This window comes from Megalobrama amblycephala, linkage group LG14 (assembly GCF_018812025.1).
Source record: "Megalobrama amblycephala isolate DHTTF-2021 linkage group LG14, ASM1881202v1, whole genome shotgun sequence".
Classification (NCBI taxonomy): Eukaryota; Metazoa; Chordata; class Actinopteri; order Cypriniformes; family Xenocyprididae; genus Megalobrama; species Megalobrama amblycephala.
Window position 1 is genome coordinate 1,419,222 of NC_063057.1, and position 23,876 is coordinate 1,443,097.

Below are 23,876 nucleotides of genomic sequence, written 5' to 3' on the forward strand. Positions count from 1 at the left end.
TTCTGCAGTTAAATTCTATGCATTAAATTATTTTGCATTGATTAAATACAATTAATTTTTTTACGAACATGTGCAAAATATTAATAAAATATTATTATATTATATATGTAGCCTAGATTTTAAAAAATCGACCCTGAACGCCCTCTTGTGGTGAATTCTGTGAATTACTTTGCTGTTATTTTCCTGTACGGAGTCATTAAATTATCGATTCAAATTTATATATTATAAATTAATCTGTGCGGTAGCAGGGTAATGTTTTTAATTAACGGTTACAAGCGCACGTTTCGTTTTTTAAATAATTTATTTAAAAAAATATTTCGGATAAATAATTTATAACAAAATAGGAGTTACCTTAAATAATAACCTTTAAGTTATAAAGCTTTTTTTTTTTTTTTTTTTTTTTTAAATATTTTAATCTTATTAGTTACACAGCCCAACCAACGACAAATAATCAAATGTGGAAAATGAGTTGAAATTAATAAAAATGATTGTCAGAAACAGACACGGAAGTGTCGATACAAAAGCAGCATAATCACGCGCACCTGTCATCGATTAACCGCATCACGTGACAGGTATATAAACAAGCAGCAGCTCCATTTGAACGTCTTTGCGTTTTCTGTCCGTTCACTTTACAATAATCACATTCAATCTTTCTGAACTTACGTGTTTCCGTCCTTCTGCAACAATGGGAAAACCTTGAGCTTTGATATTGTATCAGCAACACTGCACATTCTGCGGATGAAGAACTGCACAACCGTACAAGTCCTATAATAGTCCAATTTAATCACTGACTTTATGAATAAATGAAACGCCAAACTCTTACAACAATCTCGACCAGCAGAGAAACATTGATCTACCAGTTTCAGTAAATAAACCAGATCAATATTATAGTAAGGCAGATAAAATCTATTTTATTATGATTTTTGTTCACTATATGTTTTTTGCACAGCTGTTTTTGCACCTGAATTTGTCCATATGCACACAGTTTAGCTTTACTGGAGATCAAACACACCTGAAACAATGACTGAGGGGGTCAGAAGAAAAAAAAGGCATGTCAACAGTATGTCAAAAATGTTCAGTCTTTTATTTAAAAACTATAAACAGTCACCAAAGTAAATGAAGCCAATCTATATCAGACTGTTAGATATATGTATCATCGCACACCCTACAGACACTGCAGAAATGGTGAGGGGGGGTTGGGGTCGCGACCCCGCTGGGATGCTAACACAACAGGCAGTAATAAATGTTACACAACACACAGCAGAGAGGACAGCCTGGGGTCCGGGAGCCGGAATGTGGCGTGGTCGTAAGAATGGATGAGAAAAGAAAAAGAAAACGCAAAATAGTACAATAAAATCCCACACTATATTAAGATAGAAAAAAGGTCTGGAGGAAAATATCATACCTGCACGGAAAAGCAAAGAACACAGGAGAAAACCTGTATAAAACTCCATGTATTTAAACCAATTTACAAATACAAAAAGAATCACGTACGGGCGGGCGGCTCGTACTCTGACGGTTACAGTGAATACAGGTTGAGGGGAATACCTTCAATAGTTGTTTTTTGTCTCTTCTACAAAATGACATATGATATATTATTTCATACTCTTTCAGCCAGCAAAATGAGTTCTACAAGTTATAATAGTACAAAAAAGGGGAGAGAAAAGGAAAAAAAAAAAAAAAAAATCATCACAGTTCCACAAAGAAAAACTTGTAGCCCTCCGCCAGCCCTCCCAAAACTTTACAGCATCAGTACCTTCGCAGAATATTTACAGGGTTTAAGTACATTCATCCACTGCTGAGTACAGAATCACATCTCGAACGAGTAACCAGGGGTCGAAATAAAAAACGTGAGTCTGAACCTACTAACGTAATGCTTCCGATACCAGTGGGCAGCAGCGGCATGAAGGAGGGTGATTTAACTTTATATCTATTCACAAATATTTACACAATTTTTTTTTTCTCATTTACTCATATTGGTATTTATTTCAATAATAAATAAGTGAAAATATAATCGGCTCAAGTAAGAAAACCAAGCTATCAAGTTACAAAGAAAAAGAATCTAGCCACACCTCCGCTTGCCCCACTTGCCCTGCCCACAGAATCCCCCCGCCCAATCAGCGGCGCTCGTCCGGGACTATAAAAATGTGCTCGTTGGGCCAGGCGTGAGGAGGCGGTTAGAAGAGTGAAATGGGCGCTGGTTTCTGAGTGGCTGGTGGAAGACCCGTGGCAGTTTGTGAGGGAGGAGGTGGAGAGGGACCGGGGGTCGGCGGAATGGAGAGAGAGAGAGGGGGGGGGGGGGAGGTTTTAGGGAGACGAGAGGTATCGCCCCGTGACCCAACGACGCTGGCGACCTGTGCGGCAGCAGAACGGGGAAACCGGAGTCTCTTCTGCTTCCGAAGGTTTTTGGGTGGAGCTGAGCTCAGGCCTGCAGGGAGCGCGTGAGTTCGTAAAGGCATTTCGCGAGCGTGGTGGAGACCTCCATAGTGCTCAGCGCCAACACACACAGATGATTCTCATGCCGCCGCACCAGCCTGAACACAAACACACAGTCATATTACATTCAAGTCTGCTGCATGTTGGGTGCACGTGATGGAACAGGTGAATCTTAAAAACATCAAAATCACATTTCACCCCAAAATATTTATTAATAACATTACAAATACAGTAAGCAAGACCACTTCATTTATTCATTATCTGTAAAGCTATAACAAGTTCTCTTTTGTTAATATTAATGTATTAACTAACAATGAGCAAAATATTTTAACAGCAATTTGTTTAATGTTAGATAAGAAAAATGTTCAAGTTACTTAACTAATGTTAGCATACAATTTTTGATCTTTAAAATACATTAGTAAATGTTGAGATTAATGAACTGAGATTAATAAAGTGTTTATTGTTTGTTCATGTTAGCAAATTAATGTAAAGTGTTACTGCATGATGACAATTAAACATTTTAGTAAAACTTTACAATAAGGCCCCATTAGTTTAAGGCACAATATGTCATTTTCACCACTAGAAGTCGCTTATTCAAAACAAAGGTGTAGTTTGATGACGCCTTGATTTCGTGGAATCATGGGAGGTGTAAAAGAATCTGAGGCGAGAGAGAGACGAGCGTGACACACGGCTCGAGAGCAGCGGGACTTTTATTATGCCACAAACGAGCACTTCCGCTTCTTCCGGTCATGCAGCATTGTTTATCATATTAGATACATTAGATACATAATGTTGAAAGTTGTTATAATGCTACTCTGTGTGTTCGCTCTGAGACACTTGTTGCACACTGCAGTAAGCTAGATCGATATTAGTCATGGTAAAACATGATGCTCGCGGTAAATCAAGATTTAAACAATAAGACTTACTGTGTTGAGCAGCTATATAACATGATTAGTTTTGTGCCAATGAATGTATCCAAACAGTTGCTCACCTGTCTAATAATACACATAATATATGAAAGCGTCTTTAGTGTTTCCATGGTTTCTACAAAATGAAACCGGAAACCGAGGGTAACGCGGGTATGATGTCAGTGATAGGTGACGCACGGACACGGTCTGTGTCCTGGTTAAAATTGCTGATTTCTCTGGATTTAAACATTCTGGGAAACATTTGGGATAACGCAAGTACACGAGTCAATAAAATATATAAACGCTGTTCTAGTGGTTTTTGGATATTTTAATCCAAAAATCATACATATTGTGTCTTTAACATCAGTTAATGCATCAATTAACAATGAGCAGTTGTTTTTTTAATTGACATAACACAAAGATTAATAAATACTATAACAAATTCATCTTTGTTAATGTGTTATTTAAAAAACAACTGTTCATTGTTAGCTCAGATATAACTTTTGACTTTAATAAAGTATTAGTAAATGTTGAAATTAACGCCAATAAAAAAATGCTTTAAAAGTATTTTTAATAGTTAGTTCATGTTAATTAATGTAGTTAACTAATGGTAACAAATCAAGTTACCAAAATTTCTTACAACAAGATCAAATTCTGTATATATTAAAAACTGAATGATAATTAAATACTTTACAGTTTAAAATATATATTTTGGCTATGCAGTAAAGAGAACTAGGAATCTAGGTTGACTTAAAATGCAAAATGCAATTTCTTATAACTTTATTTTTTATTTTAGTGTGAAATATGACCCCAAAAAAAAAAAATGTACTTGACATAAGAAAATCTAACTTTGATCTTACAGAATTTTGGCATATATGATTATGATTTTATGCCACAGAATCTAAACACAGCAAGCGGTTTACTTACTTCCGTCCACAATCCGAGTACTTGGCGATGTTCTTTAACGTTAAGGCAGCAGTTAGTCTAATGTGTTTGGTCATTGGTCCCTCTTTATCGTCCTGAACAGAGAAAACAAAAACACAACATCATTTTACATGTCTGAAAGCAGCAGAGATGCCGCTGTTGTTGGCATGAGGTTATACTCACTGTGAAGTCCCTGAACACAAGGTTCCTCGAGCCTCGGCGTAAAGCCATCAGAGCTGCACTGGGGTGGTTGACGAGCGCTTTCTGTGGTCTGGGAGGAGGCGGAGGACTGCTGACCGCCGCTGGAGGAGACCTGCACATCAACACAGTGAAAACATCGGTCACAATCATCAACGACCATAAGCAAGAATGAGCTGAAGAAGTTCTACACACTTGGAAGTGTTGGGGTTGCTGCCTTGTGTTTGCTCCTCCAGTTTGAGTGCAGCTATGAGCGCTTCCCTCGAACAGTGCTTATCCTGCAAAACGCATTTTATAATTAGAAAAACGCACACAATACACTACCGGACAAATTGTGTGTTTATTTGATTGAAAAGACAGAGATATTGTGAAATATTACAACAATTTAAAAACTGTTTTCTATTTTAATACACTTTAAATTGATATATTTAAAATAACAATCCTTCAGAAATCATTCTAATATGCTGATCTGCTGCTCAAGAAACATTTCTGATTATTATCAATGTTGAAAACAGTTGTGCTGCTTCATATTTTTGTGGAAACTCAGAATCAGTGCTATTATTTTAATACCGATGTTGTTGTTATTATAGAGTTCTATTATTAAAAAGAGAAAGACAGGATCTTGCCTGCAGGTGTGTGATGAAGGATAGTCTCTGTCGAGGAAAAGGTTCACAGCCCTCCCACTGGCACTGCCCTGGGTACACATCTTTACTGCCATGATGGGTAGCTGCGTGGTAAAACACCTGTGACGGTGTGTCAAACCACCTGAAACATCATGTTAAAGAAAAAAAAAAAAAAAGTGTTAGTCACCAGTAACCATCATTGACAAGAACAGCATCTATAAAACATATCACAGCACACGTTTTCCTACCGTTTGCATGCTTGCCACAGACATTTAAAGTTCTGTCCAGGTTTACGTGCTTGATCTGGAGAGAGAGCGGGTGCTGGAGAACTCTGATTGGCTCCCTGTGCAGCCTGATCCACTGGAGGCGGAGTCTGAACTGACACAGGCTGCTGCAGAGATGAATATTCAGTGAAAAGAAGGCTTAAGATTAATTTAAATCTGATTATGCAGTCTGAATACATCAACCATTGCACATAATAAACAAGCATGGTGTAAATTCACAGGTTTTTCTTTGTGTTATTGCTCCTTTTTTGTTTTTACATTATTATTATTACATTTAAGTGCAAGAAATAGAAAATATAGGGCCTCACACACACACACACACACACACACACACACACACACACACACACACACACACACACACACACACACACACACACACACCTTATTCATATGTGTGATAAAAGTCCAATATAAACTTGAGAAAATGCATAAATCCTGCACACAACTCAAACTGGGCACTTCTTTTGGATGTAGAATTAAGCGTTTTCTTTTTAATCAATTGTAACGGGTGTTTTGAAATATGCTGATACTTTTGCGTGTTTTATAATCGAAGGTCGATAGACCGAAACGTTGCTAATAAAACTTCATAATGATGAAAGTTTGAGTACCGTGCAAGATTAATACATTAAGTGCAAGAAAAAAAATATTTGAAGAGAAATACAAGGACGAAAAAGGTCACATGTCAGTCCAAAAACAGAAAAATAGCTAAAATACATTTTGCATACAGAAAATAAAGCCCATTTAAGAATTACTGGGCATTTCCCCAGTATGTTGAAAAAAAAAAAAAAAAAAAAAAAAAGAAAAGAAAAAAAATCTCACAGTTGATGCCAGTTCACAATAGGGCTGCACGATAAATCGCAATTAACATGAAATCGCGGTTAAACCAATTTTGCTTAGTGTGATTATGAAATCGCAAAGGCTGCGATTATTTTTTTATGCGCAAGCTTGTCAGTGAAGCACAGCTCTGTGATCAGTAACATGCATTTGAAAAGGCAACACGCGTCAAACATCTTTCCAAACATGAGAAGCATTTATGAACCTCGTGTCCAACAAAAGGCAACATTTATTAACGTTTTTACTCCAAACTCTGAGTGTTTGAAAACATGCTTTTGTGAGATGATGTGGCTTCTTACACAGAATAAGGCACACAACATATTATTTCATAGTATTCTATACAGGGCACTATAGGTGAATAGGGTAAAAATTTTAACTAATGAATATCACCACATTTTCACCAGTTGATTAAGCACAATAAGACAATTGTTTTTCATAAGTTCTCTAAAATGTTATATTTAAATATGTACTAATTTGCATACATTTTCAGTAAGGAAATCAAATCATTGGATAAAGCCAGGTAAATGTTTTTAGATTAGACAAAAATGACATTACCTGAGCATTGGTTTCAGGAAGCGGCGAGGGCACACTTGGTCTCTGCTGTGCTGCATTCTCTATTGCTACTTTTGCTACTGTGCTTGGGTCTGCGCCCGCCGGCACGGCCACCATGGTGGCGCTGTTGCCAGCATTGTTGGGGTCGCTGATGGTCACTATCCGTACACCCATTTTCGTGGGGATTCCGGAGTTACCTCTGTCCCCGTCCTCCAGCGGTCTCTTCAGCGGCCGGCTCTCCATGGTGCCGTTAGCGGGAGGCGGCTCGGAAACGGGTGGAGGTGGGGAGTGGTTATGAGGTGGGTGCTGTTGCCTCACGCCCAGTGTCTCTGAGTTTGGGCCGTTGGAGATCTCAGCGCCGTGGCTGGGACCGTTGGCCAGGCGTTCTGCCTGCTCTGCTTTGGCAGTGTCCTGCTGAGGAGCAGCAAGAGAGTCCGTCAGTCCGAAAGCCCCGTGCGCTTTCTGAGGCGACAACACCTCACCGTTCCCCATGTGTTTGGAAGCCTTATGATTTGGAATGTTTTTGCTCGGATGGGAACCAGCGTCCGATCGCTCAAAGTCGCACACCCCGTTCACCATTAGCTTTTTAGGGTCGCAGGGCGTCTGCTTTCCAGGGCCTTCGCTGCCGCCCTGTGTCGCAGGGCCGTTCGGCGCCTGTGTAGCCTCTGCTTGGCTGTTCCCTGAGTGGTATGGAGGTAGACTTGAGTCGAATTTCCTCCCATTGAGCAGCTTCGGTCCGTCCACCTCTGCCGAATCCCCGTTGCTGGCTTTGGCCGAACCATCGGCGACAGAGTTGTTCTCCATGACCTCGATCTTGCGCTCGTGCACGTGTAGTCCCGTGGCGTCCTTGGCCTCCTCCTCCTTTTGGCAGATGATTTTGTCACCTCGGAAAGGCGGAATGGGCGTGGCTCCCGCGATTGGCAGAGGCGGAGTCAACTGCAGGCCGATTGTGGGCGGGGTCTGCGCTCCCTGGCCGGGGAAGCCAGAGTTTGGCACAACAGTGAAGGTAACTTGGTTGCTGGGTGCCGCCTGCAGGAGGGTGCCGGGGGTGGAGGTGGAAATGATCTGACCTGGTAGGATGGAGATGGGAACGGCACCAGGACTCTGCATAAGTTGCACGTTCAACTGCGGTTGAGGTGGCACCGAACCGCTGTTGGTCACCTGGTATACGACTTGCGGGCTAGGCGCCCTGGTGCTCGCAGGAGCGGGAACTTGCGGAGCGGGGAGTATGAGTTTTCCACCAGGGGTGGAAGGACCACGTTTCGGAAGCAATAACTGTTTGATCAGACTGGATTCTGTGGAGGTAGGTTGGGCCGGGGGTGGAGGAGGGGGCGGAGTCTGCTGAAATTGCCGCTTGACGGACAGCATCTGGCTGACTGTGTGTGGCTGGGCCGGCTGCAACGGGGCAGGGTTGGGGACCGGTGCGTTTGGAGAAGCGGGAGACGCCGTGGGCTGCGGCTGGATGGTCTGAGGATTGGGGTTGGTTAGTACTATTTGATGAATGGCTGGGGCGAATGCGGTGTTGGGTTGTTGATTGGGACTGACAATGACTAGGCTTTGCTGTTGCGTCTGCTGTTGAGGTTGTGGCGACTGCGCTTGAGGTGCTGGTTTGGGGGCGATGTTCTGAAATGCAACACGAGTGCTAGTCACGCCTGCAACAGTCACAACCTGCCCTCCTGCCATTAGCGAAGTGCATGGCGCACTCACATATTGAGGCGGTGCAAGCACCACGGCCTCTTGGGAAGGGGCTTGCAAGCGCTGCTGGGCCACCGAAGGACAAACTCCTTGCACTCGACCTGTAAATACGTGTCCTTGGGGCGGCGGCCCCTGCTGGATCAGTGTAACAGGGGCGTGATGGAGCAAGGGCTGCTGGGTAGGTGAGCCGCTGTGGTTGGGAACTGCAGGTGCAGCAGATGCCGTGGGGATGGAGCTCTGGATCATGGCTGTTTTGAGGATGTCATTGGGTCGTATGGGAACTGGGGCAGTGGCTGGTGGGCAAGCGGGAAGTGCAGCTTGTCCCGGCGGGTTCACTGGGAGTCGTGGAACAGTCAGGGCTGGCGCAGGAGCACTGGGAGCGTTGGCGTGTGACGTTCCGTGCATGGTGAAGGCCACCTGTGGTGCTGCCTGGCCGGCAGTAAGGCTTGGTGCTGGAGCCCGGACAAGCTGCCCTCCCACACCAGGGGGCAGCGCTGCATGGATAAACAAGATGCAACTGGCTCATCACCACAGTAAACATTTCAAGGGCATGTGTTACATTCTTACAATTATTTTAACTAGGGCCCTATGATTTCAGCGATGCACAAAACAGACAAAATTGTGGAATCCAGTCATAATTAGCATAAAAAGTGCATAAAAACACTGTATAAACTTTGGAGATCGACCGATATATCATTTTCCCAATATAGAAGCATTTCCACATAATAAAAATAATACTCTGTATCACTATTATGACATTCTGTTTTCCTTAAAAACAGTAAAAACAAATGGAATGTGTGAAAGTTTTTGTGACTGTTTAAAGTGCATGAATATTTAATGAGTTCAGCACTGAGGCAGTTTATGATTGGTTGTCTGTTGCTAAACAACTGTTGCTATAACATTCTAAAACTTTCACACTATAGTTTTGGCACCAAAATTCAGTGTTAGCTCCACACAAACAGTGTTTCATAAGCCAGGTGTTAAAAGCAGTGCAAAACGACAAGTATAAATGTAATTAATCCAGTCCAGTTAACCAGTGATAAAACTGTATATCTACCTGACTGGGCCTGAGGGGTTTCTGAGGGGGCTTCGTGTTTTGGAACTGGTGCAGGACTGGCCTGCTGCTGATAATAAAGCTGGACAGGAAGAGGAATCGGCCTCTTCCGCACACCAACCACATGTATTTGAGCCTGCCCACTCAGCCGTGTGTCCTCAACACGCTTCACCGTGTGATTAGGAAACAGCGTCCTGAGAAACACAAAGCATAACGTTGATTTTCTGTTCGAGTTCAACGTATACCATTTGAGACAGCATCTGCCCAACAGTTCCATTATTCTCACCTCAGGCATTTGTAGAAGTTGTTGGATGTCAGCACGCCACCCCGCGCCATCTTGCTGCAGGTCGCCAGATATTCAGAGTACATCTCTGAGCGAGAGACCGAACCATCTGGATGAACCTCAAAATGAGCGTTTAGCCTACCAAGAGCAGAAAGCATTCATAAAACACCAGAACATTTAATGGATTTGAGAAGCACAAGAACGAAAAACGTTCAGTCTTACCACTGAGTTGTGAACTTCTCCCCATCTACTTCCACAATCCCAGGCGGAGGCGTAGACTGCACAGGTGCCCTGTTCGCTGCAATGAAAAAACCCAAACACAATGTAAATACAGATGACGAACTCATTTTCACAGTTACAGCTCACCGTAGGAGTATTCCTCGTTCGTTTCCTATTTCAACACCCTTTGATATTATTTTAGTGGGACATTTTTAAAATACCTTAAGACTCAAAAAGAGCACTAGCTCACAATGCTGTGCTTAAAAACAACACAACATCATATTATGCCGGGTTCAGACTACACAATATTAGCCTGATTTAGGCCCGATCCATTTGACGTGGTATCGTGGCAATTCATAAACGACAACGGGATGCAAGAAGCGATCTTTTCATCTCAAAGCATGTTGTAGTAGATGACAACCGATGCCGAGTCTGTCACGCTTCATTACATTCCAGAAGTCAGTCACTAGTTCTGCCTTCTCAATGACATCACGCATGTCATTAAAGACGTCAAGCGATGATTGGTTGAGAAGCAACGTGTAGTCTGACATGTTTCCTGTCCACCACACGGCAAGAATTTAAGAGTCGAAATCGCATAATCTGACAGTGAAAAACAAGAATATTGTAAGTCTGAACGCAGCTTTAAGCAATATTGTGTGATCACATCAGTCAATATCACCACAAAACACTGAGGAAGAAATTTATTTGTGCTTTACCAAACTGCTGGAAAAAAATAAAAGATTGCAGCGCTGATTTCCATTTAATTAACGGATGCAAATATACAATAAGAATTCAAAATGACTACTGACTGGTCAATTATTGAGCTTGACAAGTTATTAAAATACACACTTTAAAGGGTTAGTTCACCCAAAAATTAAGATTCTGTCATTTATTACTCACCCTCATGCCGTATTTTTAGTGCGCCAAAAAAACTAAATAATGACTTATTTAGTGATGGCCGATTTCAAAACACTGCTTCATGAAGCTTCGGAGTGTTATGAATCAGCGTGTCGAATCAGCGGTTCGAAGCGCCAAAGTCACTGCTGATTTCAGCAGTTTAGCGGTTTGACAAGTGATCCGAATCATGATTCAATACACTGACTCATTACACTCTGAAGCTTCCTGAAGCAGTGTTTTGAAAAATCGGCCATCACTATACAAGTCGTTATTTTGTTTTTTTGGCACACCAAAAATATTCTCGTCGCTTTATAATATTAATATTGAACCACTGTACTCACATGAACTGATTTAAATATGTTTTTAGTACATTAATGGATCTTGAGAGAGGAAATGTCATTGCTGGCTATGCAAGCCTCACTGAGCCATCGGATTTCAACAAAAATATCTTAATTTGTGTTCTGAAGATTAACGAAAGTGAACTAACCCTTTAAGTTTTGGCTGTCCAATCTGTCCTATGTAAGTGACTTGTTCCCAATGGTTATTAAAAAGGAAAAAGTACTTGCGATATTTGAATATGTATTTTTGCACACCCCTACTACAACAAAACAGAAAGCGGACCCATAGGAGACTTACCAGCGCCAGGAGTGCCTTGCGTTGGAGGGGGGACATGCTCTACCAGCTGCGGTCGAACCTCTGAGACCTGAGAGCTGGAGGCCTGATGCTCGATGAGTTTTACTGCCGTCAGGGCATCGGGTCCGAACGTGTGCAGGTCCACTGACACCAACCGCACGAGAAGATCTGACATACATGAACACAAACTAGTCAGTTCACTGCTCATCATGGTTAGGGATGCAAAATTTCTGCAATGGCTGAAATCACTGACCAAAAAAGTGGAGTTTAATTAGCATCACAATTAGCAGTATCGATTTCTCATTTTTAATCTATTCTCATTTTGATGATCAGATATTGATTCTTAAATCTTTTAGTCACTAAACATTATTTGCACTTTGCAACTTTTGATCTGAAATAGGCTCAGCTTTCAAACTGACAATTTTATAAATGAAATTCAAACAATAAATGTTGTTTTCATGGTCTTTAATGTTTTTTATTTTTCGGTTTTGGGCTAAATGAAAACTTTAACTTTTTGGGTTTTGGCTGAAAGTATCTCTCATATTTGGCAGGTGAACGTGTACCTATGCTTCTCTCCACGGAGGAGATTTTCGAGCACGTGACCTCCCCGAGCTCAGCCAGCTGGTACAGAACCTCCAGAGCCGAGATGACCAGCATGATGTCCGGCAGCGTCAGGAGGGCAATGACTTCACGGTACGACTCCTGGTCCACATACTCGCAGATCAGGACACCGTTATCCTCCACTTTGCTCAGGTTTCCCAAGATTTCCATGGCTGCAGGATGCAATGGAAATATTTAGCAACTTTCACAACTTTTACTGCACAAACGGTTCACCCAAAAAAGATACTTACCCCTCATTTTGAGAAAACGATCCCGTGACAACAAACATTTCGTGATGGTGTGAAACATCAGATGCGTTGTTCGGAAATCAACTGGATCCAACTGAAGCTGAAAAAGGACAAACAGACATGTTTAACAAAAGATCTGACACAAACAGTCGACAGAACCACAGATGGATGTATTTTTGTAGGCCAAAACCTAGAAATGAGCATTTTAGTACTTCCTGAAGACAATGTTTTTTTTAAAAATATGTTTAACGACCCACAGTAACATAAAGTGATGCAAACTACTCAACTTTTCTAATGGAATTTCTCCATTTTGAACTGAAAATATGCTGTCATTTAAATGATGTCATTCATAACATAATGTGATAAGCCTTTTTTTACATTTTAGATATACAAACAAGAGTGAATGTGTGCATATTTTAAATAAAATATTTGCAACAAGTTTAAATGGACTACTTCATAACAATTAGACACAGAACTTCTTTCTTTTATTGTTTTTATTTCTTTTTTATTCCCTTAAATCCCTTTTAATTCTTTAACTTCCCCAACTCCAACCCCTTTGGTTCCCTCCAATGTTCAAGACATGGTTACGGCCTTGTTGCAAACGGATTTATTCTTGACAAGAATTATTATAATTTTTTTTAAATGCACAGTCAAAATACTGCTTATTCATAACAAATGCAATACTCTGAGTCAGATACAATAATGACTAAGTTGAGACGTCAATACTGGGGAATAACCTGATTTTTTTTTTTTTTAAATAAAAGTTGCGTCCCAAATGATGCACTGACTATACACCATGTGCTCAATTGTCTACTGTATGAATTTTATACCGTTATTTAGTCATCCAGCAGAGTCACACTTCTTTTTTTCAATTTATTGAGTGCATCATGTGGGTATACTTGAGTTGCCAGGTTAATCGTTTGCTTGCAAACCAGGGCAAAAGGTTAATTCAATAAGCTGATTTTTAGCTTTCATCGTATCAGTGTCTGCAATAATCCAAGAGTCAATGAAAAAATCCTATTAGGTTTTTGTTGAGGGAACCAGTGTGACACTAACTTCCAGGTTGGCCTACAAAAATATGCCATCACAACAATCTTTTAGACTGTGAACTGACCTCTCCGGCAACGTTGCCGAGCGTGTCGAGACCCAGCTGCCGTAGCTGGATGAAGGTGCAGTGCGCACACAGCAAGAGGAAGCGCAGACATGTGCGATTAGCTGCCAGGAGTTTGATGTTGGCCTCCTCGAAGGACAAGTTCCTCAGAATCATTGCCACCTGCAACACCCGCTGGCCCTCTACGTCTCCAATGCCTACGTTACGTGCCGGGTGGAAGAGAGAAGTGCAGACGTCCCTCGTCTCCAATCCATCTGAAAAAAGCATGACGCAAGCTTAGTCTGAAGTAATACTTGGTTAAAACGTCTCGACTAATCAAAGTGAAACTACACTTTTCACCACATCAAAGGGAACGAGAGTAGCTGACACAAACAAACACATACTTTGGGGTGTGCAGCTCTTGTCTGAGATGAGATCTTTGACTTCATTGTCTTCAATGACATCTTTCCAAAACTACAAAGAGAGGACAACAAGAGTTAAGAGCACAAGGACAATTTATACTGTAAAAAGCAAGCAAAAAGCATGCTTTTCTTACCCTCACAAAGTCTCGTGACGTTTTCTCCTGCCAGTCTGTCCCAAATACAGCAGAAAAGCTGCCTAATGCTGAAAGACAAGCACACATGTAATGTTAAAGCACATGCAGTACTGCAGCGCATATACTCTAGTAACCGTAGGTGCAAACGTACAGTCGTCGAAGACTCCCGCGTGTGCCAGCAGCAGTGTGACGAGTTTGGGCTCTTTTTCTAGCTGCATGGCATGCTTGCTCTCGTTGGATAGCAGCGTGCACACGTTAATGGCAAAGTCCACCTCGTTCGGGAGCCCAGACAGGAGAGACAGCACCAGTTTGTTGTAATCAGATGGAGGGATGAAATCCGTCGACAGCCCATAGCTTTGGCGGAGATAGTCTGTCAAAAAGAATAAGCAAAAAGGAGGTGGTTCTCAGAGACTCATACAAAACAAGAGTCAGCCAAGTGTGAATGCACAATGAGACAAAATCACTCTATCATTAGCCACTGGCTAATAAATTCTTAGATTTTACTTGCCAGTGTGTGTGCGTGTTAGAGGCCAAGTATAAATTTAGCATAGATATATTTTCACTCGCTGAACACTCTGAGCGCTTGAGAGTTTCGCTTTCCGTCAAGCGAACTGTACTATTTCAATTAAGCTCAATGGATGTGCAGCGTACCTGTATTTGACGTACCGCAAACTCTAGTGTGAAGGTGCACAACTCACTGTCTCTTTACTGAGAGCGCTGTTTCTCTCACACACACACACACACAGAGAAAGAGAGAGAGCGAATCGACATGCTACATGTAAACAATATTGTTGTATTTTCCTGTCAAAATAACAGTTTATTTTGAATTATTCAGCTTTTAAGAACATGCAGAAGAGATGCTGGTATTAGTAGTGATATTATCTTTTAATAATTACTATTTTATCAGTCTGGCAAGTAAATACAGCCTACTATTTTTATAGCAAATGCCGATTCTATTGCCAAGGTGTGCGTAGAGGACTGATGCATCAGGTTGTTCAGACCACAAATGTAAACTTCACTCCTCACTACATCAGCATATGGAAATTGAGTGTTTGTTGGACCCTATGAAGGTTTATTTTTTCCTAAAATCTGTGTTAATTTGGCTGTATTCTTTTTAAATGGCTTAATGAAATAAAAATAAAAAAAGTCTAATCAATTGAATTTATAATACAATCATTTTAACAATGCCGTACGTAATGTTTTATTTTTTTCAGTAATTCTATGTTGTCTTTTTTTACATTTTTCCAGATTCTGCATTCACAAATTTATGCTAAAAAAAGAAAAGAAATGATAATCAAATGATTTGACAATGCACAACAAGAAAAACCTACACCAATCCTTATATAAATGTAAATATCATCTGTCTGTCTGAAATGAGTGCAGTGGCAGGAGTACCATTTCCTTCGTGGCATTCAGAGTTTTCACAGGTGCAGCTCCAGCACACACTAACCCTTTGAGCCAGCTGTGTGTGTGTGTGTGTGTGTGTGTGTGTGTGTGTGTGTGTGTGTGTGTGTGTGTGTGTGTGTGTGTGTGTGTGTGTGTGTGTGTGTGTGTGTGTGTGTGTGTGTGTGTGTGTGTGTGTGTGTGTGTGTGTGTGTGTGTATACACATATATAAAGCCTCAGAGAAGCAGACAGGGCTTATCTGTACCTGATACAGTGTGTTGCTGGTAGTTGTATGACGTGGGTATTGCACCAATCGGAAGCAAATGTTTAGGATTTCCCGGCTGCTCCTCTTCATCTTCCTCTCCAAAGTGATGCACCTTTTCATACTTCTCTAAATAGCTGCAGAGAGAGCAGAAAAAGACATCAACACACCAAATGACAGACAGATATATGCTCATGATCCTGGGGGAAATTCAAGAGACATGAAGACTTTAACATCCAGACACTTATTTGCTGAGCAGTGAGCACCTGTATAAATGATTGAGGGTTTATAAAAGTATCGTATACATTTCATAGGATGTTTTAAATGAGCGGACGTCGGTTTCTGTACTCAGATGTGTATTTGGAGGGGCAGCATGTGCGACTGCGAACATCATTTACTTCAACTGCAAAATCCACACATACAAATATATTGCTCCAAACCTGCAAACCTCAGGGACTGAGAAAAAACGTTTTAGTTAGTAAAGTATTTTTTAAGTGGTTGATGCCAATAAAAGATATTTAGAGAGCAGGGTGGCTGATTGCCAATGCAATAACCATATACAGCATACAATTTAATGATAGTAAATAAGACAAATCTGCTTAGGATGTACAATATTTCATTTGACAAGATTTTGGAAGTAACACTAGGCAGAATGGCCAAGCGTGTTCAGTTGTTGGCTAAGACAATAACCGATTAATCGGCCTGTCAAATGCAAAAGAGAATATGCAAACGCAAACGTCTGCACCATTTCCATTCTAACATAAATAACATTTTAAAGACCCACCAAAGACTCCAACCAAACATCACCATCATACTGCATGACGTTCAGAAAGCACGAGCGGTTTATTCCAGAGAATCAGGGATCAAATCGTATTGTGAGTCTAATAGTAATATTCACAGTCCAGCTCCGCGTGTTTGAGTGTGACTCATGAGTGGTTCCCTCGACTGAATGAGCTTTCACTTTTGCGCACACACACACTCACACACACGCCACCCACTGTTACAATACAAACACTATAAATAGACTCTACTCACCATAAACACTAGAAAACAACACACTGTACTGGACACACGCAGCGGTGTATTAGGATTTTAATTAGTGATTACTGATATTCAAGACAACCAGAAGACATGTTCTCTCATGTCAAATCAAATGTCTTTTTCTTTAAAGGGGACCTATTATGCCCCTTTCACAAGATGTAATACAAGTCTCTGGTGTCCCCAGAATGTGTCTATGAAGTTTCAGCCCAAAATCCCCCACAGATCATTTATTATTGCTTGTCAAATTTGTCCCATTTGGATGTGAGCAAAAACATGCCGTTTTTGTGTGTGTCCCTTTAAATGCAAATGAGCTGCTGCTACCGGCCCCCTTTCCAGAAGAGGGCGGAGCTTTAACAGCTCAACAGCAACAAAGCTGGAGAATCTCACGCAGACAAAATGAGGATTGTCAGTAACGGTGTTCAGCCTTACATTGTTCAAACAAACTTTTAGTATGTTGTAGTCCATAAAAAGCGATTCCTGTAAAAGAAAATATCTCCTTTCGCATTGAACTTTGAGCGTCGTAACTTTGCAGATGTTGTTTAAGCTCAAACAGCAACATTACACACTAACTGAAGTTGTATGTATATATTATGTGTATATAAACAACTTATCTGCTGCCATCCAGTCCATCCAAAAATGAAAACTGTCATTATTTAATTGCCCTCATGTCATTCAACACATGTATGACTTTGTATGAATTATTTTTTCTGTGAAACAAAAAAAAAGATGATATTTTGAGGAATGTTGGTAACCAAACAGTTTCAGTTCCCATTGATTACAATTGTATTTTTTTGGTCCTTACAATGGAAGTCAATAGGAAGCGAAATTATTTGGTTACCAACATTCTACAAAACAACTTTTAGAATCCACAGAAGAAAGTCACACAAGTTTGGAACACTGTAAGGGTGCATAAATGACTTTATTTGTATATCATTTTCACCACCTGCAAATATATATCCCTATTGGCCATTGAGAAACTAATGAATTAAAAAACAAAACAAAACAGTAGTGATGATTGTTCAGCTGGTCAATGTGAGAGTTCAGACAAACCCACAGCTGATTACAGGCTGATGTTTCACGAGACACTAAATGAGGACCTTCAGAAAGCATCAGGCCTATTCTGTACAATTTAAGTCAATTTTGTTCCTGCAAATCTACCTTCCTGCAAAGTTTAGCTCCAACCCTAATCAAATACACCTGAACCAGCTAATTTAGATCTTCAGCAGCAATGGATAATTACAAACAGGTGTGTTGGAGCAGGGCTGGAAATGAACTTTCATCGAGTGAGATCTATTTTTCATTCACAAACCCGCCAGGTAAAAAGGCAGACTCGTTATCTGCTTTCCAAACCAGACATGTAAATACAGAAATGAAGCTGACAGATCAGGAACTATGGCATCCAGTCAGCGCTCACGTGCACAGCCTCAGGTCCAGACAGTGATTTACTGCCCCCTACTGGAGACACGGTGGAAAAAGGTCAAGTTTCACCTGCAGGAGCTGCTGAATGTATGTTCTGTGTCTGGCAGAAAAAAAAAATCAAACAGGACAGTTGTGCTTTTATACAACTAATAAATCCTCAAACAGAATTAAAGTGCGGCACCTAAAAACTAAAACAGTGCACGTTATGAATAAACTAGAGCAAGTTCAGTGTAGCATGAGCATGAAGTTTGACATGCAACTTCCATGCTTACTTGATGTTTCTATGATTACTTGAACAGCAGTATTAAAAAAAAAACATGCAAAATGTTTCTGGGAAAACTTGAATAATGACTCAAATGAATACTTTTTGCTAATCAGCTCATTGACAAATGAATCGGAGCAACAAATGACTGCATGGTCTGTACCAAACAAGGAGAATGAATAACATCACACATGCTCCAATACGCTGTGCATAAAAAATAAAGCTGCCCTGTCCTTAAATAGACTATTTGCCAATTACTAAGACATTGACATGTGTTGTTCAGTTGCTCTCCTCTCTTTAGTTGGCAGACGGAGCGCCTGAATGCAGATGCCACATTTAAATGACTCATTTCACATGCTCCGATCGCTGGCGAGCGGTTCAGCGGAAAGCGCATCACACCACGAACCCAAAGACCCAAGTTCAAATCCCTTGCCAGCTCTTCCTCAGCTGTGACGGTGAAAACAGACACGCGGATTCCTCTTTTCGGCGTGAGAGATAAGAGTTAGACTACACAACGGTTTCCACCTGTTCTACAACAATCCATCACAAAGCGTGCAAATGAAATTCCTTGAGAAAACTAACTGTTTTGGATCCATTTCTCAGTCTGTGTGGTGTGAGTTAATCGGACTGAAGTCCGACAGGCCTGCAGGACTTTTTCCTCGTGGGATGTGTGTGGGATGCTCCCAAGGTTTTGCGAGGCTTTGAGATAGTTCTGGGAAAAGGTCTTTGTAAATTACATATGTAATTAAAACATTCCAACATCCTGATCCAATCAAAACACCTGCAGCTTAAAACACAGGGCTTACTAGTTTTGAGTGTTTACTAATATATAAACGGGGATGATTTGTTTTACTGTAAAAACTTTACAGATTCAAACTCCCAAGATTCCCCATCACAGTTTCCTCTGAACAATCATGTCTGTCTAAACTTTTTGGATCCGCTTCCACCGAGACGGTTACACCTCAACATGACACAAACCTCTCCAGGATTTCAAAAACTACTGGCATTAGTTACATCAGAATTGAGTGGCACTAAAGCTACGCTCACACTGCAGGTAAATGTAGCCCAAATCTGATTTTTTTTTTGTCCACGTGACTCATATCCGTTTTCCCCATGATAATGTGAACAGTACAAACCACATGGAATCTGATCTTTTCAATTCCAAATTGTGCCACTTCCATATGTGGTATCCGACACAGGTCAAATGTTTTGTAATGCGCCTACAGTGTGAACAGTCATATTGGAATTCATGCGATTTTTACGTCACTCGAAATCAACATTCGTCTCGATTCTGCGCTTGTGGGAGTCTATTCAAAGAGTTTACATTACCAACGCAATCAAGACAGTTGAGAAAGGTAGTCAGTAGAAGGGCAGTGATGTGTCAGAAGAACTCATAATACCCCACAGAACGCGATTTGTCTAGTTTTGGACTAGTTTTGAGAAACAATTGAGTGGATTTTGTGGTAGAAACGTGGCAACCCTGTTTGTATCATTCTTTTGCGCATGCAGGTAAGTCAAGAACCATGATCTGTTCGCACTGGAATCTGATATTGGCCACATTTAAAACAACAATGTGAACAACTATACAAAAAAAAAAAAAAAACAGATCGGAATTGAGCATTAAGGCTCGCAGTGTGAATGTAGCCTAAGACCTTTTGATTATGAAAATAAAACCAGAGCATGCCTAATAAATCCATGTATGACTGGATGCCACAAATGAAACCGGTTAATGCTTTATTCACACTATTCAGTCCTTCATACACCGCTCTCATGAGGAACACACACACAGGAGAATGTGGTTTGCATCCCTTGGCGTTCTGAGGTCTTCTCACAAACAACCTCTCTTGCAAAGATGGTAAAGGAGACTTTGCAGAATGATAATTACGTTTAGTCCGTTGCATGGCAGGTGTACGTCTCCTCACGGCCCACACAGCCTAAATGCTCCCTGCTGCCAAGTCTGTCTGTCTCACCCCCCCATAACCTACTAAACTACAGAGATGCACGTGGAAAACCAGCAGCCACTCTCGCTGTACAGCAGACAACACTACGCTCCTCGCTTCTGATGCTATGAAGATATATCTATGAACAGGAAGATTTTGCATGTGCAACATCTTTGGTTGTTTATAAATGAATCAAGTGTGTGCATGTTGTAAAACACCATTAACCACATTCATAAACACTCAGATAACCTAGAAAGCACAAAACATGTTCTTCTATAGAGGCGACAGTAAAGTCTGAACACACCAACACAGATCCAGAACACAAATATAATCACAAACGGACAGGAATCAGCACATGCATCATGTGAAACTTCTTGTCAAACTCTTATCAAACCACAAAACCCTGCCTCCAGAACAAAAGACTCTGATAGACCAATGCAAGTGACAGATGCATTCTTAAAAGTGACTCAAATACAAGTCCAAAAGAATCATCTATGACAGTAAAAGACGCTAGTTTAGATTGAATGCGTCACATAACGTTGCATTAGGAACAATGTGTAAAACACTACAAGCTGAAAAGGCTTTTTAAAGAGTGTAAAAGCTAAAAAAAAAAAAAAACTAAAGCCTCCTTTAGAGTTTGTATTATCTCTTATTCAAATAAACAGGAATTAGCAAATGCATATTGTGAAATGTATAAAAAAAAAAAAAACACACAAAACCCTGCCTCCAAAACAAAAGTGTCCTACTGACAGATGCATGATTAAAAGAGACTCAAATGCAAGTCCACTAAAAAACTCCCTGGTTTAGACTTAAAATCCCCCATATTAAAACAACGGTAATGTTGCATTAGGACATTTTACAGAACCATGTGTAAAACACAGAAAAATGATCTAAACTAAAGCCTCCTTCAGACTTTCTTTTTCTCTTATTCAAATATACAGCATGCATGTTGTAAAACTTGTACAAAAAATAAACTTCAAACCACATAAAAGTGCAAAGAAAACAAAGTATTATAGGCCAATGCAACTGACAGATGCATCCTTAAAAGTGACCCAAATACAACTGCAAAACCCCTTGATTTAGATTGCATTTGTCACTTAATGATGCATTAGGAAGCATGTGTAGAACACAAGTGGAAATTAATAAGATTATAAAAACTATCTAATGCAATCATCAACACGAACATACGATCCCCCAAAACACAGGCTTTTGAGTCGGAACCGAGCCGCATGTTTGAGTGCATCAGAGCAGAGAAGCGCCTGTAAACATTGAGCACATGTGCTGGAGTTGATCAGAGAGAGAAACTGAATAAGAAAGACTCACCGAAGGTAGTACTGTTTCAAAACAAAAGCAGCATTCGAGCAACTCCTGGGGAAATTGAAATCCTCGCCCAGTTCGGCCCACTGGTTCTTGTCGGACACCTGTAGGGTGATGAGACAGATGAGAGGGGTTCGGTTCAGATGCAGGACCGAGTGTGTAAGAGAGAGATAGTGTGTGTGTTGTGTATATGTGTGCATGCTAACTCCCGTTAGCACTCCGGCTAACTTACACTTTCCCATGTGAAATGAATAAATCAGACCCGCTGTCGAGAAACAACGTGCTCCGAGGCGAACCTGTCCGAACCCCCGCGACTGGACCGCGGATCTGACGCGGTTGGTTTGCGGGTGTATTTACAACGCGGAATACACAGGCCTGTGTGCGGCCTACAGTCTCGCAGTCCTCCGCCACACGGGAGGAATAAACCCGCTGATGCACACGGCGGGTCCGGACGGGATTCGGCGCCTCAGCTTCGGTTCTCGTAATCGATGTGAAAGCCGCCCGGTAATTTTGAAGTGAGTGTGTGTGAAAGTGTGTGTGCGCCAACACACATACACTCACTCTCTCACTCACATACACATACTCATACATACACTTACACAGGCCGATGCTCGGCAGAACCGCGGGGAGATCCGCCGAACCGGGTCGGGGAGTTGAGCTGGAAGAGTGTGTGTGAGATGAGAAATGTTGAGTTTAGTGAGTGTGCGAGTGTGTGTGTGTTTGTAAGGAACTTACCTTCGCGAAGCCCCCTAAAGACACCACTCTCACATAGAGAGCACCCAGGTCCAGCTCCTTCCCACCCACCACGGGAACCTTTTTAAACGGTGATCTGTGGAGAAAAACAGCCGAATGAGCACCCGTGATCCGTCCGGACCCCCTCACGCGCCCGGCGCGGGTCACTCAAGTTATAATAAGCGCGAAATTCCCGCTCACCCTCTGCTGTGGTGAAACTGCCGCAGCTCGTCCAGGAAAGCCTGTCCTTTCCTCCGCTGCTCGGGGAGGTTTTTCCCCGTCGAGTTCGCCATCGTTTCGCTGAAATTCGGTCAAACCCCCGGCTCAGATTCGGTTACTAAGAGTCCGGGGATCCCATGCTCCGGTCCGGCGCGTCTGAGTGTTTTGAAAAGTTAAAGAAATGACGGAGGATGAGAGTGGAGAAACCCGCTCCAACGGCAGCCAGAACAGACCCCGAGCGAGCTCAGCCAAACAGCAGCGCTGCGCCGCTCATGGCTGCACGGGAAAACAACGGTACCGGCTGCGCTTGTGTTGGGGTTTGGAGTGGGTTTTTTGACAGTGCGGGACGGACGCGGCTCCGGTTTAATCGCGCACACTGTGAAGCGGCAGCGGGATCCAGTTCAGACAAAAAGACCCGAGGCCGCGCGACTCCGCGGCGCCCCCTTGCAGGCGAGCGTCGGTATTGCCACAGCCACAGCGCCGCTCATGAACAATAGACGGAGCTCGCTGAAGAAAAAGGGGGAGTCTCGAAACTCCTCCTGACCGTTAAAAACGGAAACCAGCCATGAGCGTCGGTGGGGGGAAGGGAACTGTCAGTTTACACTAGCGTCATAAAAATAACAAAACTTGAGTCAAGCAAAGTGTTGGCTGTGAGAAAGAAGTTGTTTTTAAAACTCAGCCATGACCAGAATTACTCGAGTTGCATCCCAAACGACGCACTATACACTAAGCACTTATACACTATGTACTTATGCACTATGTACTCATCCATGTAGTGCGTGAATTGTATAAGATTATTTTGTCATTTAACATTGGAGTCTGACAGCCCAGCTACGTAATTAAAGCTGCGACAGTTGAGTGCATGAAGTGTCCAAAATTCCACACTTCAGGTGCGTCCCAATTCGCGTACTTGTGCACTATTCTATAACGTTTTTAAGTATAAATAGTGCAAGTCGTGCGTTCACGTTGAAAATTCCAAAAAGAAAAAGTGAAAAAGTAAATTAACGGAAAAAACTAAGTGTGGAATGTTGGACACAACTGTTGCAGCTTTAATCACGTAGAGGAGGGGGAGAGGGTATCGGACTCCGTTGTTAAATGACAAAATAACCTTATACAATTCACGCACTACATGGATGAGTACATAGTGCACAAGTACATAGTGTATAAGTGCATAGTGTATAGTGCGTCATTTGGGACACAACTTTTGTTTTTTCCATTAATTTAGTGCATCATCCAGGTATTTAAAGTGTACTTTTTCATTTT

At 41.7% G+C, this 23,876-nt stretch overlaps 1 protein-coding gene across 2 annotated transcripts; it reads right to left on the minus strand.

Moving 5' to 3' along the window:
• Positions 1-1,065: 1,065 nt before the first annotated feature.
• arid2 (AT rich interactive domain 2 (ARID, RFX-like)) lies at positions 1,066-23,123 on the minus strand. Of its 2 annotated transcripts, none has more exons than XM_048154903.1 (21): positions 22,596-23,123; positions 22,398-22,491; positions 21,669-21,766; positions 15,687-15,820; positions 14,189-14,407; positions 14,038-14,105; positions 13,886-13,955; positions 13,506-13,756; positions 12,395-12,491; positions 12,107-12,316; positions 11,547-11,711; positions 10,017-10,092; positions 9,798-9,932; positions 9,515-9,705; positions 6,766-8,951; positions 5,338-5,477; positions 5,093-5,231; positions 4,662-4,744; positions 4,452-4,581; positions 4,272-4,363; positions 1,066-2,534 (listed from the first exon to the last, which is right to left on the minus strand). In XM_048154903.1, exons 1-21 carry the CDS (start codon positions 22,685-22,687, stop codon positions 2,423-2,425), a joined length of 4,782 nt encoding a protein of 1,593 aa, XP_048010860.1. In that variant the 5' UTR covers positions 22,688-23,123; the 3' UTR covers positions 1,066-2,422. The 2 variants fall into 2 exon arrangements, with proteins under 2 accessions (XP_048010860.1, XP_048010859.1); XM_048154902.1 differs by having other exon boundaries at positions 5,338-5,480; positions 22,596-23,118.
• Positions 23,124-23,876: the final 753 nt, after the last annotated feature.